The sequence below is a fragment of the Rhineura floridana genome, chromosome 11, assembly GCF_030035675.1.
Source record: "Rhineura floridana isolate rRhiFlo1 chromosome 11, rRhiFlo1.hap2, whole genome shotgun sequence".
In the NCBI taxonomy this organism is placed as follows: Eukaryota; Metazoa; Chordata; class Lepidosauria; order Squamata; family Rhineuridae; genus Rhineura; species Rhineura floridana.
Genome location: NC_084490.1, coordinates 15144387 through 15159406, shown reverse-complemented (window position 1 = coordinate 15159406; position 15020 = coordinate 15144387). Strand labels below are relative to the sequence as shown.

Genomic DNA, 15020 nt, shown 5'->3' with positions numbered 1-15020 from the left:
TTGTTTTGAAATGAGATGAGCCCCACCAACTTGGTGAACAGCCGAACATGCTACTGTAGGTGATCTCAGTGACAAACCTCAGGTACAAGGGTTCACAACTTCATAAACTGTTCAGGAATTTATAGATTAATACAACCACCTTGAATCTAGCTCAGTAGCAGACAGGCAGCCAGTGCAGATGTTTTAACAATGGTGTCACATCTTGTTGGCTATCTGTTCACACCAGCAGTCTAGCTGCTGCATTCTGTGCTATCTGGAGCTTCTAGATCAGACACAAAGGCATCCCCACATAGAGCACATTGCAGTAATCCAGCCTCAAGGTTACCAATACATGGAATACAGTGGAGAACTGTAAAATAAATATAAGGAAAGGGAACTGATGTTATCGGCAAGGCCTACTCATAACGAAAAAATTCATACAGCCTACAATTACTATGAGTGGGAGGATAGCTAAGCTACTTTTGGCCAGAAGGGCCAGGGTTGCTCTGTAAGGATCTGGACTCATCCTCAGTGATCCCTTTTTGAGGGGGAGGGTCTTTCTTCCCACAATGCATAGGCCACTCATCTGTTCAGAAAGTTAGGCAAAATACCCAGCATGCACCATGGTTGTAATAGATTTAACTGAGACTTGCAATTGCTCCACTGAAAAGTTGGCACTGAGTCATTTGCTCAGATCCCACAAACTTGTTTTCTCTAGTTGTGCTGGGATTTAACACTCTTGGGAAATTGCCCTATAATTATCAAAATCACTATGACTGAACTCTGCTGCTCACGAACACTTCATTGCCAGCCAAAATTACCAAGAAAAACATCTGAATTCAACATGGTACCTTAAGATATGCTATACATACACAGTCTATAAAGATTTCTGCCAGATCAATGCATGTTACAGAGACGAGAGAGGCTAAGTTGAGGCAGGCAGGGCCTGTTCAATGGATCTTTCTGACTTCATTCTTTAGACAAAAAGCTCAGGTTGGAATTTATTTCTTAAAGGGTCTGAGGACTTATAATCCTCTCTTCAACTCGAGGGAGTCCCCAGCATAGATCAGTGTTACCTGCGCATCTGTAAAGGGTACTTAGTCCCATATGGGTGGTTTTCTGCAGTTCCCACCAAGACAGTTGTTGATTGCAGTGGCAATCATAACAACAGATGTGTAGGTGGCAATGCAGGTGCACAGCTGGGAGTGGGGGAGACATTTGCTGGCATTCAGGCTGGTTTTGCTGCTGCTCCTCCTCCTCCTGTTGCCTCCAACTTGCAGTCAGAGTTTAAACTCTACTTACAGTGGGCAAGCAAAAGTTCAAAATAGGTTTCCCAGCTCCAGAGATGATATTGTCATTGGGGAATTTGTTTCTGTCGTACTTGCTGAAATGTTGTTACCCAGCTATAAAAATCGGCCAGAATCCAAGCCAATGGCATGGTAAGTAAGTAAGGACTGCTTCGCTTATTAAGATAAACCTGATCCCATTTATCTAATTCTGATCTGGTCTAAGTTTGTAAGGTCTGATATGAACCTTTCAAATGTAGGTTCAGAGTGATGGTTGCTTCAGATAACCATATCTTGATGACTGCAGCAAAAAGTTATGATTTATTATGTCTGAATGGACACATCAAATATAATAGTGAAAACCTTCACATCCCATTGAACACACTGCATTTTTACAACATCTGTTTCCACATTCAGTCTCAGTAATAAAATGTAAAGCAATCAAGGGTGTTGAGAGATCTGATGTTGTCCCTGCATGGGTGACCATACACTAATTCTAAAGAATTTTCAATTATTAACTGTTCTAGCATCCAAACAAAATGGAGTCAGCTCAAACAGGTAGATGAAAGCTGGGCAGAAGTCAGCAGCAGCGTCACTAGCCGGAGTGCGGGGTGTGTGTGCGGACCTCTGGTGCGCGCCCTCCCAGGGACATGGATGAGGTGGCTGGGCTTGTGTTTGGCAGACTGTTTTGTTGCTGTTCCTGTAACCTAATGCATGCACCACTGTTTTTTTTAAAGATGAGCCTGACATGTCCATGATGATGATGATGATGATGATGATGGCCCAAGTGTTGATGTCGGGACTGTTTGCTACTGTCTTCATCATCTGCTACTCTCTGGCTGGTTATTTAGACACCGTCCCCTCTGGTCTGCAGGCCCTGGAACTTTAAACCAGAGGTCCTGCCTTAGCAATTAGCGGAGAAATGACACTAATTGACTTTTTGTGTGCTGGGGGGGGGAGAGACAGGCATAGAAAAGTTTGATGACAATATCTGAACTGTGAATGCAAGGCCTGCATCTAAGATTTAATGGAAATAAAATGCACTTATCTCATGAAAGGTTGTGAGATTACACAATCTGTGAAAAATCTCATTCCAGGTTAATGCCAAAAAACTACCAGCATGTCCTTGCCTTTCTTTTTGCCATTCAAGAGATCAACCAGAATAATTCTCTCTTACCAAACACCACGTTGAGATCAGATATCCATGACAACGCATTTCACTCAATGCTAACCTATTGGGCCACCCTGGATCTTCTCTTCCTAGAGCATCGGGCTCCCTTCAATTATAACTGTGGCAGGGAGAAGAAGTTAATGGCTACTATTGGTGGACTCACCTCTCAAAGCTCAATACAGATGGCCAACATCTTAAATACCTACAAAATTCCACAGGTATGTGCCTTCAGTTTAGATACAGATATCTCAAAATAGATGCAACTGAGTAGCATAGGCTCCCTTCCAACACCCCTCTTATGCCCCCCTTAGACTTTTAAGGGTCAGAGACTCCCTTCAGTCCTTTTCAGGATGGTTCAATAGTCAATTCATAGTTCTTGTGTGTTTCTTGAAATGAGAAGGCTTCAGTTCTCCCTAGCCCATTTTTGTTTAGGCTGCGATACACTCCATTATCATTATCACAGCATATATCATCAATCAATTCATTATCACAACAGTATGAAGCATAAATAATAGGACATCTACACTTCCTGCTAAGAATCTAACTGAAGAATGAACCTGGATAGCAGCAGTTGTTGCTACTCCAATTATACAATTATAATGTAATATTTGCATTGGAAGATCAAGTCAGTGAATTCAAGCAGTAATGTTTTTGCTCAAATGCAAAAAAGATAATTTCACAGTGTAAAATATATCTGTATATTTTATTAGCTCACTTATGGTTCTTTTGACCCTGTGTTGAGTGATAAAGCTCAGTTCCCTTCTTTCTTCCGGATGGCACCAAATGAAAACCCTCAGTATGATGGGATTGTTCAGCTCCTGAAGTATTTTAGTTGGAACTGGATTGGCCTTCTCATCTCAGATAATGACAGTGGAGAAACATTTATTCGAACTTTGAGACCAAAGTTCTCCCAGAACAGTATTTGTATTGCTCTAATACAATCGATTCCAGTAGTGACGAGTCACACGCTTGAAAGCCGTGAAAAATACTATGGAAAGATATTTTTAACACTCCAGTTGAATAAAATCAATGTCATAATTGTTTATGGGGATGCTCACTCTATGGCCGGTTTCCAAATAGTTTTAGATTACAGTGAATTTGTGGATCTGAGTCCAAAGGAGAAGGTTTGGCTCATAACATCTCAATGGGATTTCACAGCTATTTTCACTTGGAATAAATTTCCAGCAAAATCCCTCAATGGTACTTTGTCCTTTGCACTCCACAAAAATGTGGTTCCCGGATTTCAAGATTTTCTTGAGAGCATAAATCCATACCAGTCTTCATTTTATTTCATCGAACCATTCTGGTGTAGTACATTTTCTTGTTCACTCCCAATGGATGGCGCAAATATGACATACCAGCAACATTGCACCGGGGAGGAGAAGTTGGGGAGCCTCCCTGGAGCTGTGTTTGAAATGGAAATGTCTGGACAGAGCTACAGTATCTACAATGCGGTCCATGTGATAGCACATGCTCTCCATGCCATATATTTATTAAAATCTAAGCACAAAGCTATAGGGGATGTTGTGAATGTTCAGCCATGGCAGGTAAGATATGGCTCCTGTTGGCTTCCAGTCGAGTGTAATGAACTGCTCAGAGCTTTTGGATTCAAGATACCACCCAATAGCTGGATATGAGCCTCCACCCTCCCTAGATGATGATGGGTACTATGGAAGTATCACTAATATAATCCACAAGGTATATATATCTCCTTTAGGCTTCATTTATGCAACATCCTTCACATCTGAAAAGCATATCTTTAAACCATTTAAAAAATAATCTTCTACATATTGATACAGGGAACTGAACAAAAATGAATGTAACAAATGAACAAATAAACACATTGATAGAGCAAAACTGAACTTGCAATTTCATTGTCTGATAAAGTAAAATGGCATTTTTCAAAACACATTTTACACAACATATTCATCACAATAAGGCTAGTATAATGGCTTTCTGGTCACTTGTGTCTTGATTTTATAACTGGATACTTACACACTTATTTTGTAACTTTTTTCATTCTCCTTTAATAATATAACTTCAAAATATTATAATTTAAGAATACTATAAATTAACAATGCTATATTTACTCAGAAGTAAGTCTGTTTATATTCAAAGAGGATTACTCTTGGATAAGTGTGTGTAGGATTGCAGGCAAAACCACACAATTAAAAAAAATAACAATCATGCTGTAACATATTGGCTTTTTAGGCTGAAGGCATGTTACAATACTCTGTTCTTCGAATTCAAGATTAATATACAGAATGTCTGAAGTTTTAAATGAGGTTTTAAATGTACAGCCTTAGGTAAAAATTGAAGTTCACTGTTATACTGAGGAATATTCTCTAGGAAATTGCATGAAAGAGGATGCTCAACAGTTTGGAGATTTTGTAAAATTATTGGGCACGCTGCTGAAGGGACAAACACCTGTCCATTCTGACAGCGTGTTATGCTATGTTCTTCAGTTTTCTCACACATGAAATGCTTGCTTGAGTTATACTGACATGACACCAATATATCAAATTGACAAACTGATGATTTGTTTGTAAAGAAAAAGCTCTAGGGTCTTAAACACATAAAGCAGTGGAGGAGGAGGAACTGGATCTGTCCCTCATCTTGTGGGCCAACTTTGTCAGGTGGGCATCCACCTGTCAGTAACCTGACATCACAACGACATCAAGTGACCCATTTTCCTTTGCTGACATGGATTGAAATCACAGCTTTGCGTGTGATGCCAACCAACTGATCGTTGGCTATTGCAAAGCACTGTGCCTTTGCAAGTACTTATGATCATGTTCATACTTGAAAAGACACAAGGCTTTGCAGATACCATTAATCAACTGATTGGTGGTGTCAGAAACCCTATTTTTGGTAGGTAGCCACATTTTTACCTACTCCACATCTTGTTTCATAACTGGTGTGGATGTGTCTTGACTGTAACAGCCTCCTTAGCCAAATGGAGTAGACTTCTGTGCTTAATTTGGCCCATGGGTTTGAGGTTCCCCATCCCCGCTGATGGAGAGGAATATTGGATGCTCCAGGAACACCTCCAATTAACTCAGTCAAACTGTTGAAACTCTGTAAAAACGTGCTTTCTCATTTCTGATTTCTTGTTTCTGGTTGATGAGGATGGACCAGTTTGGATCCACTCTCATATTATCTTTTCTGTAATAAATCTGCTTAATTTGAAATGTTTCCTCCGTTCTACTCTCTTTGTTAATGTGTACATTTGTCTACCCCATATGCCGTGATGGCCACCAAACTGGACAGCTTTAAAAGAAGTTTAGACAAATTCGTGGAGGATAAGGCTATCAATGGCTAGTTTTTATGATGGTTATATTACTTCCAGGATCAAAGGTTGTATGACTCTGAATACCAGTTGTTGGGAATCATGAGTGGGGAGAGTGCTGTGAGAACAGGATGCTGGACAAAAAAAATTATGCTCTCCATATGTATTGCTTCCTTCTGTTTTTGTTCCTTGAATCTTCTACATGGCATTATTTCTGCTTTACAACATGCTTTAACATACTTCATTAGGCCCTTTTGAGTAATTTATTAGTTCACCTCCCCATACAAATTGTAGTCTGATGGCATGTTCAAGTTGCACCCGAGAAGGTCCTTATATAGGGACAGAGCCATCTTGGATGTGTACCCACATGGGGGAGGCTTCTAGGGAGTTTATCTGAATGCTCCCATGTGAAAGATCATAAACCAGCAACTCCAGCACAACGTTCTTCTCAGAGGAATAAGATCCTGAGCAGGAAGACACCTAAGCACCTGGGGGATTCCAGCGATAGGCTGCACTCATTCATACCTTTGATAATGTTGATCTGTTCCTCAATACAGAGTGTAAAATGCCTGGCATTTTCCAAATGACAAAATATTGCAAATGCACATTTGATGAAATTAATAGAGTGGCAAGTAGATTTTTTATTCTCAAAGGTCACAATGTAGCAAATTCCAGGAATAAAGGAAACTGCCTTATCCTGCCGGACCGTTGGTCCATGTAGCTAGCTGTTTACTCTGGCAATGGCTCTTCAGAGTTTCAGGTGGGAGTCTTTTCCCAGCTCTACTTGGAGCTTGAAGGAATTGAACCTGTGCCTTCTGCATGCAAACCATGTGATTTGTCACTGAGTAATGCTCCATCTCCTTTCCCCATTTTATGACCTGTTTTCTAAACTCCCCCCCTCTCCTCTAGCTTCGCCCATTTCTGAGGAATGTCCATTTTAACAACAGTGCAGGTGAAGAAATCTTTTTTGATGAGAATGGAGATTTTGCAGCTGGGTATGATATCATCAACTGGGTCATGTTCCCTAACAAATCTTTCCATAGGCTCCAAGTTGGAAAGATGGAACCCCAGGATCCTTCAGGAAAAAGGTTCACCGTTAATGGAAGGAACATTGTGTGGAATCACAAGTTTAGTCAGGTATGCATCGTTTTTACGGTTGGAAGGATGAATAGATCTATAAATGACATGGATCAAATATAAAGAGTGATGCTGCTGATGGTGCACCCAGTTCTTCCCTCTCTCATGTGCCTTTGATACTATTGAATAACACAAGAACTCAGCTACCAAACATGAACATTACCTTGGCTTCGATGATAATGCTTTCTCCTGCTTTCTCTCTACCTGTGTAATAGGGATGTGCTAGAATTTCCACCCAATTAATTCATGAACATTTCCTTTCAAAACATTGATATTTCCTTTAAAATATCAACATTAATATCAATATTTTTTCAGGGGGGGGGATGGATTGGTAAAAGTTGCCACTAGTGGTCAAAGAATGAACTCAACTCAATGCCAGCTTCAGGTTGATGGATTGCTTTCGAACCTGCACTGGCCAACAGATCCCATCCATACTGTGTAGTGGGAGTGAGACTGCACCTTCCTGGCCTTCCCATTGTGTGTCCCTTGTACTACCTCTTAGAATTGCAGTCATCTGTGAATGCAAATGCCATTTGACTAGGGGGCATAGGTCTAAAATTATCCATCAAATTCTGTCACTGGTATCCTGCCAAAAATATGGAAATTGACTACAATTTGAGTTTATGCATGTTGGATTTTAGATGCCTTCCATACACCCTTTTCAAATGTCATCCCCATGTAACATCAGTTTGGCCACTGTGATAAAAGGATGCTGAACCATATAGGACTTCAGCATGATCTAGCAGGGCTCTTCTGATGGCCTTATGTACATTCTAAAACTCATAAAAGAAACCAGGGAATAGTGTGCAAAGTGAAAACACCCACCTTCACTCTCCTGTCAGGCATGGGGAGACATTTGGGGAAGAGTCAATTATGAATAACAACAACAACAACAACAACAACAATAATACCTGCCCTTCACCCGGAGGTCCCAGGGCAGGTTACAACATTTTAAAAACACAGTTAAAAAGAGTTAAAAACAACCTACACAACATCACAGAAAATAGGGTGGGTCCTAAAAATATACATCTCAAGTGCCGAAGACCATGGTAAAGAGGTCCTTCTTCAACATTTAGGGGCTGCCACAGAGAATGCCCTCTCCTAGGCCACCATCCCTCTAGCTTCTGAGGTGGAACTACCAAGAGGGCTCCCTCTGCTGATCTCAACACCTGAGAGGGTCTGTAGGGAAGGAGGCGTCTTTCAGATATTTAGGACATAAGTCATTTAACATGAGTACCTTAAACTGGGCTTGGAAATGAACTGGCAAGCAATACAGCTGTTTTAAAGCAGGGATTATATAAATTCTAAAAGGAAACCCCGTCAGTAATCTGAGTGCTGCATTTTGGACCAGTTAATGTTTCCAAGTCATCTTCAAGGGCAGCCCCATGTAGACCATATTGCACTAATCCTGTCTGGAAGGTACCACAGCATGGAGCACTGTGGCCAAGTCTTCTTTGTCCAAAAGGGACTGAACCAGATGGAGGTGGAAAAACAACTCCTAGCCACTGAGGCCACCTGAACCTCCAGTGACAGTGTTGGATCTCCAGGCTGTGGACCTGCTTCTTCAAGAAAAGAGCAACCCCATCCAGAACAGGCTGTCCTCCCACCTCCTGGACATGAGAACTCTAGGCACATAACACCTCTGTCTTTTCAGGATTCAGCCTCAATTTATTGGCTCACATCTAGTCCATCACTCCCTCCAAGCACTGGTCCAGCACCTCAACTGCCTCTCCTGATGCATGTGGGATAGAGAGGTATAGCTGGGTGTCATCTGCATATTGATGGCACCCCTACTCAGTCATGCCATTCATTGTAGCAGCTGAGAACTATTGGAAGCAACCAGCATAGGGCTTTGTATCCTGATTGTTAGCTACTGTAGATGTGCACAGCCTCACTCACTAATGAAATCTGCAAAAAAAAAATGCTAAGCTTTCCAGATGAGGTTGTACTAACATTCCCATCATCTGTGACCATTGGCCATGTTAGCTAAGGCTGATGAGAGTTGTAGCCCAGCAACATCTAGAACACCTGAAGGTTTTCATCCCAGCCATATGAGAATCGGGTGCACACAGTATTCATCTACATTTTATTTCCACGTGTGGCAGATCCGAGATAAAGCTGGCAAAGTAATCAAGATTTTTCCCCCATAAGAGGGGCTTTCAAGAATAAGAAAGATTGTGTTTTCTCCAAAGGTGCCCACACCCTTCCTGCCAACAGTGAAGTAAACCTCTGTTTGAAGTTGTTTTCCCAGCCCATTGTCTGTTTGGTTGCTCCTTTCCTCAGATCCATCCTCTGTCTCTCTGTTAATTGAATCTCTTTTTCTCAAACCTTAGCTCAGGGTCACCACCTTTTTGAGGCCATTGAGCACATTTAAAAACTTGAGAAAATGCCATGGATAACATTTTTTTTTAAAGAAAACTGTCATGTGGGTATGGCATAACAGAATATTGTTGCCATGGAAATGTAGCATAAGACAAAATTGATGCCATATCAAAAAGAGCAGAAAAAGAGACAAGGACTTTAAATTATACAGGCATGTCCTTTCTCATTGATGGGAAAAAGTATGAACATCAGCCACCACCAAGTTCAGTCACAGAGAGAAACTTATTGCACTTCACCTCTGTCCAGAACAGAAAAGACAGTGGGATCCTATGAAACGTGGGCATGTTTAATGAGATGTGTTCAATATAGGAGAGGCTGAGTCAGTGCAAACAGGAACTGAGCAGTAATAGCAAATGGTCTCTCTGGCATTGTGCATTTTTGAGAGGATACTTATGATACCCTTTGCAGGTGCCATAGGAGGTACTGAAAAGCACACTGGCACCAATAGGCACCATTTGAGTGCCTACGTAAATCTTTACAAAACTTTAGTCTGCTTTGTATATTTCCCATTAAGGCTCTTTTCTTCAGGGACTCTGGAGAGACTTACAAAAAAGGACTGATGCAAATGAAAATAATGTAGCAAATCAAACAATAAACAGCAAGCAATGTCTTGTCTTAATGATTTATGTACATATGTATTCTACATAAATGCCATAAGAAAAACCAAAGTAGATTAGTGTGGGACGATTTGATGAATTGGGGTAGCCTCCCACTCTCCTTCAGGCACTCTTTTCTGTGCAAAAAGAATGGAGTTGAGAATTATACCAGTGGGAAGAAACCATATTATTTCCACCATAATCATTGTAACTTGTGATTACCATCAGATCCCGCCTCGTGCCACATGCGTTGAGAGCTGCCAGCCTGGATACAGCAGGATCGTTCAGCAGGGGAAACAAGTGTGTTGCTATGATTGCGCTCAATGTCCTGAAGGAAGGATTTCAAGTCAGATTGGTAAGGATGAAAATACTGAGCTACAAGAGAAAAAAAATCTAAATTCTTTAAATTTAGTCCTACTCTAATTACAACATGTTGTCTCTAAGTCAGGGCAGTGGAATCTGTGGCCCACTAGATGTTGCTGTACTCTAATTCCCATCATTCTTGACCACTGGTAATGCTGGTTGGGGCTGATGGGTTTTGGTCCATCTAGTCCATCTGGAGGGCCACCCCATCTAGGGCAAACGGGTAGGCAATGAAAGGTCATATACATGCACTAGAAGCTCTTCTCCCTCCATTTCCACTAATACAGTGCACCCAATCCATGCTTCTCTAAGTAATGGTCTATACATTTTAGGACCAGTTCAAGGAAGAGAAACAATTTTGTATTCCTGCAATATCTCCATTCTCTAAATCCTTCAAACCTCTTTATATACAGTAAAGCCAACTTTTATAATCACATCAAAATTTGTAATGACTTTATAGAGCACTATATATGACCACACGTGGCGCCAGCATGCAGGGGACTTGCGCAAATGAAAATGCACCAAGGTCCCAGTAGAGCCCACTACTAGTGATGCCTGCCTGTGAATTGACCCGTCTAGGTCCCTTTCAGAATATTTTTCCTTTGCCAGCTGGAGCTAAGACTAAGAGACATGCTGAATGAATGCAATGGCACAAAACTGAGCCTTCAGTGTCATCGGCCTAGTTCTCTATCATGCTCTGCCAACAGAGACTCAGCAGGCTCCTTCTGTTTTAACTTTTAAGCACCCACTGAAAACCTTTCTGTTTTGCCAGGCTTATGCAGACAGTTTGCCAGGCAGTCTTTTCACAACAATTGATCTTTGTTTTAATTGCAGAAATGATTCTTATTGCTCAAAGCCATAGGCTACAATTAAATACATTAACTGTATTTTAATGTTTATTTATATATAAAAAATCTATGGTTGTTTTAAACATGATGTAAACTGCTTTGATGTTTTTAACAAAATAGCGGTATACAAATATTTTTATAAATCAATAATAAATGTTTAAACGTTTTTAAAGATGTTTTGTTTTAATATATTTTAAAGCGTGTTTTTATGATGTGTTAAACATGTTTTTAGTGTTTTTGTTTGCTGCACTGGGCTCCTACTGGGAGAAAGGGCGGGATATAAATATAATAAATATAATAAATAAATAAATGACAGACTGTCTTTTTAATCCCTTCCCATTGCCCCAGTGCAGCATTCTCTGAAGTGACGCTATGTTGGGGACACTGGGAGTGATTAAAATGGCAGCTTTCTCACACATTGCAGCCAATCAGCAAGCTTCTCAGTGCCAGAATTAATATTGCTCACTGTAGCCATGCAGGAGAGCGGCTACTTGTCCCCAATGCACATTAATAAGGGACAGGACCCACTTCAATAATGAGGTCCCCCACTGAGGGTACTCAGGCCCCCCCTAAAATCTGACATGCATGCTGAGGAGTCAATCTGTACCCAAAGCATACATGAGCAACACCTACAGTATTTCACTATAAATGCTATCATACCCATGATGCACTGTGATTGTGACCACAGCATACATGCAGAAAAACATATTGAACCATGTTAAGGTCTGTGGAGAGATGCTATATATGTGTTTGTGTTTAAAGAAATGCTATATGACTGCCACGAGGCCTTGGGTTATTTCATTGTTGCAAGCCTGTTTGGCAGTGATTGCTTGGTGACAGGTTCTGAGAGGTGACAGAAATGACCGCTTTAAGATTCTATTTGAGGGGGCCTGGAAAAGGTAGATTATTTCTGATTGGCTGAAGGTTCCAGGCAGTAGGGAGTTTGTCTGTTAGGGAGAGCAGTTGGAGTTGAAGATAGCTGGAATGAGGAGTTGGTTGGTAAGAATAGCTGAGGGAAGAACTGAGGCTATATATTAATAACCAGGGTGGTGATAATTGTTGTCTGGTGAAGATCAGGATGGAGCTGGTGAGGTGGTCTGAAAGGCTGGTGTGAAGAAAGGTCTTGCCAGAGGGAACAAGTGGAGTTACAATGCTGGCTAAACTGTCCAAACAGCTGGGAGTGTAACCAGAGGAGATTTGGGGTACAGAGGCAGATTGGCCCCAGTAACTGAATTGGGTTGTGGGAGTATGTGGCTGCGTGGAAATTGGCCTGAAAGCCACTTAGAGACTGGTGTCAGCAACGGTGTCTCTGGAATCTTTAGAAACCATTAGCAAGCACCTTTAAAGACCCAAAATAAGTAATAGTATCCCCTTTGTAAATAGCATCCCTCTAATAAACATAGAACATAGTTTAAGAATTACAATGTTTCTCAGTGGTAATGACCATCTCACACCTAAAGCCTTCCATACACGCTACTAGGAGGGTGATAATATTCTGTATGAAATGGTGGCAGCAAACAGTTAAGAAAGCCTCTTCTGCGATGAAGAGAGGCTGAGGGATTTTGAGAATCCTCAACAAGGTCAATAAAATTTAGCTGAATTCCTTATTAATTTCAGATGCAGGCCAATGTGAGAAGTGCCCAGAAGATCAGTATGCAAATGAGAAAAAGGATCAATGCATCTCCAAAACTGTCACTTACTTATCCTATGGAGAACCTTTGGGGGCGGTTTTGGCTTCCTTTGCCCTCTTCTTTTCCATTATCACAGTTTTGGTGATGGGGAGCTTCATGCAACATCACAACACTCCCATTGTCAAAGCCAACAATTGGGGCATCACATGTATCCTGCTCTCCTCTCTGCTTCTCTCTTTTCTGTGTTGCTTCCTATTCATTGGCCAACCTCAGAAAGTGACCTGTTTTCTCCGACAAACAGTTTTTGGAATAATCTTTTCTATTGCAGTTTCTTGTGTGTTGGGCAAGACCATCACTGTAGTTCTAGCATTCATGGCCACCAAGCCAGGAAACAAGATAAGGAAATGGATTGGGAAGAGACTGGCAGTATCAGTCATCATTCTCTGTTCTCTTATTCAAACTGGCATCTGTGTTGTGTGGCTGGCAACCTTCCCTCCTTTCCCAGAGTTTGACATGCATTCCCAGACTGGTCAGATCATAGTGCAATGTAATGAAGGCTCAGACATGATGTTCTACATAGTCCTGGGCTACATGGGTCTTCTGGCCATCACCAGCTTCACTGTAGCCTACTTTGCCAGAAAATTACCCGATACTTTTAATGAAGCTAAGCTGATCACCTTCAGCATGTTGGTCTTTTGCAGTGTTTGGGTGTCTTTTGTTCCATCCTACCTAAGTACCAAAGGGAAACACATGGTAGCTGTGGAGATCTTCTCCATCTTAGTCTCCAGTTCTGGTGTATTAGGCTGTATCTTCCTCCCTAAGTGCTATGTTATTTTAATGAGACCTGATCTGAACACAAAAGAGCAGTTAGTAAGGAAAAAATAAATGTGAAACTTGACTCTTCAGATGATTTTATTTCTTGAAGGAAATACAAAGCCACAATGGAAATAAAGAAAGGCACTGAATAAAACAAAACTATTTTTGAAAATGTCCTAATATGTTTTAAACTCATAGGTCATCATCTGGGGTAATCCAAGGTGCATATACATTATATAATTAATGTATCTATTTTATTAAATTAAGCATACATACATGCACAGACAGACACACACAAAAGGCTGCATTTTTTGAAATATTTTAAAATGTATGATGCTTCTTTTCCCCCATGCAATCTCAAAGATTCTATTTTTCTAGTTTATAAGTATCTCCATATGTCCTACGATGGGATCCATTCTCCATTGGGCTCCTGCTGGGAGGAAGGGCCGGATATAAATTCAATAATAAATAATAATAATAAATAAAATGAAGTGTATCCCTATTGAGAAGTACTATTGAGCAATGTTTAATAAGAAAAACAATCTACTCACTGCACTGGAAAGCCAACTTTATTTTATTTACTTTCTAGAACAGTTCTCCATAGCTCTTCAATATAAAATTATTTCCTACCAAATAGCTTTCTATTTCCTTTTTGTATAAAGGGATCCTGTCACAAAATTATCAAGATAGGAAACATGCATTTCAAAAAGATTATTTTACCCCAGTTTCTTCCAAGATATCAATAAGTACTGGCTAATTATATATTTATGCATTTATTAGTAAAAAAAATAATATACTTATAACTATCCAGAAACACTGAAGGTGTGACAGAACCTCTGGACAATTGCCATTTTATTGTCAAGTGGAGTTGCTTTTTATTTGAGATTGTAAGCTGCTTTGAGGAGGGAGTTTCTCAAAGTGTAGGACATCCTTTTTAAAATAAAATAATAAAGTAAAAACAAATGTGGCATTGTTCCAGTGATAAGCCTGCTGGAGTGGCACACGCAGAGGGGATTGACAATAAAATATAAAAAGTACAATAAGGGAAACTGGAACCTGCCCTTTACAGGATCAGAGAGTAAAAGAAGGGGAGAGGAAAATGAGCTGTGAGTTCTTTACCATGTGACTCAAATGAACCCACTGTGTATATTTACATTTATTTTAGATGAAAATGTGTCATATTGTTAAAATTCACATTAAGGTGCTTTTAAGTTTGAACAGTCATATTCATGGAGGATAAGGCTATCAGTGGCTACAAGCCACGATGGCTGTGCTCTGCCTCCATTGTTGGAGGTGGTATGCTTCTGAATACCAGTTGCTGGAAACTGCAGGAGGGAGAGTGCTCTTGCACTTAGGTTCTGCTTGTGAGCTTCCCATGGACATCTGGTTGGTCACTGTGAGAACAGGATGCTGGGCTAAATGGGCCAGTGGCCTGATCCTGCAGGCTATTCTTACATCCTTTTGTTTTTATGTTATAAGGTCTTGCAAGCAGCCCTTCCAAGACTAAGTCTGAGTTGTTTAT

General features: G+C 40.6%; 1 protein-coding gene across 1 annotated transcript; it reads left to right on the top strand.

Moving 5' to 3' along the window:
• The first annotated feature begins 1368 nt into the window (after positions 1–1368).
• Positions 1369–13567, top strand: LOC133367475 (vomeronasal type-2 receptor 26-like). The gene is made up of 6 exons (XM_061591577.1): positions 1369–1418; positions 2363–2654; positions 3147–3983; positions 6635–6862; positions 10069–10195; positions 12669–13567. Exons 1-6 carry the CDS (start codon positions 1369–1371, stop codon positions 13565–13567), a joined length of 2433 nt encoding a protein of 810 aa, XP_061447561.1.
• The last annotated feature ends 1453 nt before the right edge of the window (positions 13568–15020 follow it).

Bases quoted from the DNA above. Each gene is read 5' to 3' on its own strand.
- LOC133367475 (XM_061591577.1), top strand. From the start codon at position 1,369: ATGTTGTTACCCAGCTATAAAAATCGGCCAGAATCCAAGCCAATGGCA. The intron at 2,655-3,146 runs GTATGTGCCTTC...ATATTTTATTAG, and splicing joins ATACCTACAAAATTCCACAG to CTCACTTATGGTTCTTTTGA. The intron at 3,984-6,634 runs GTAAGATATGGC...CCTCTCCTCTAG, and splicing joins TGAATGTTCAGCCATGGCAG to CTTCGCCCATTTCTGAGGAA.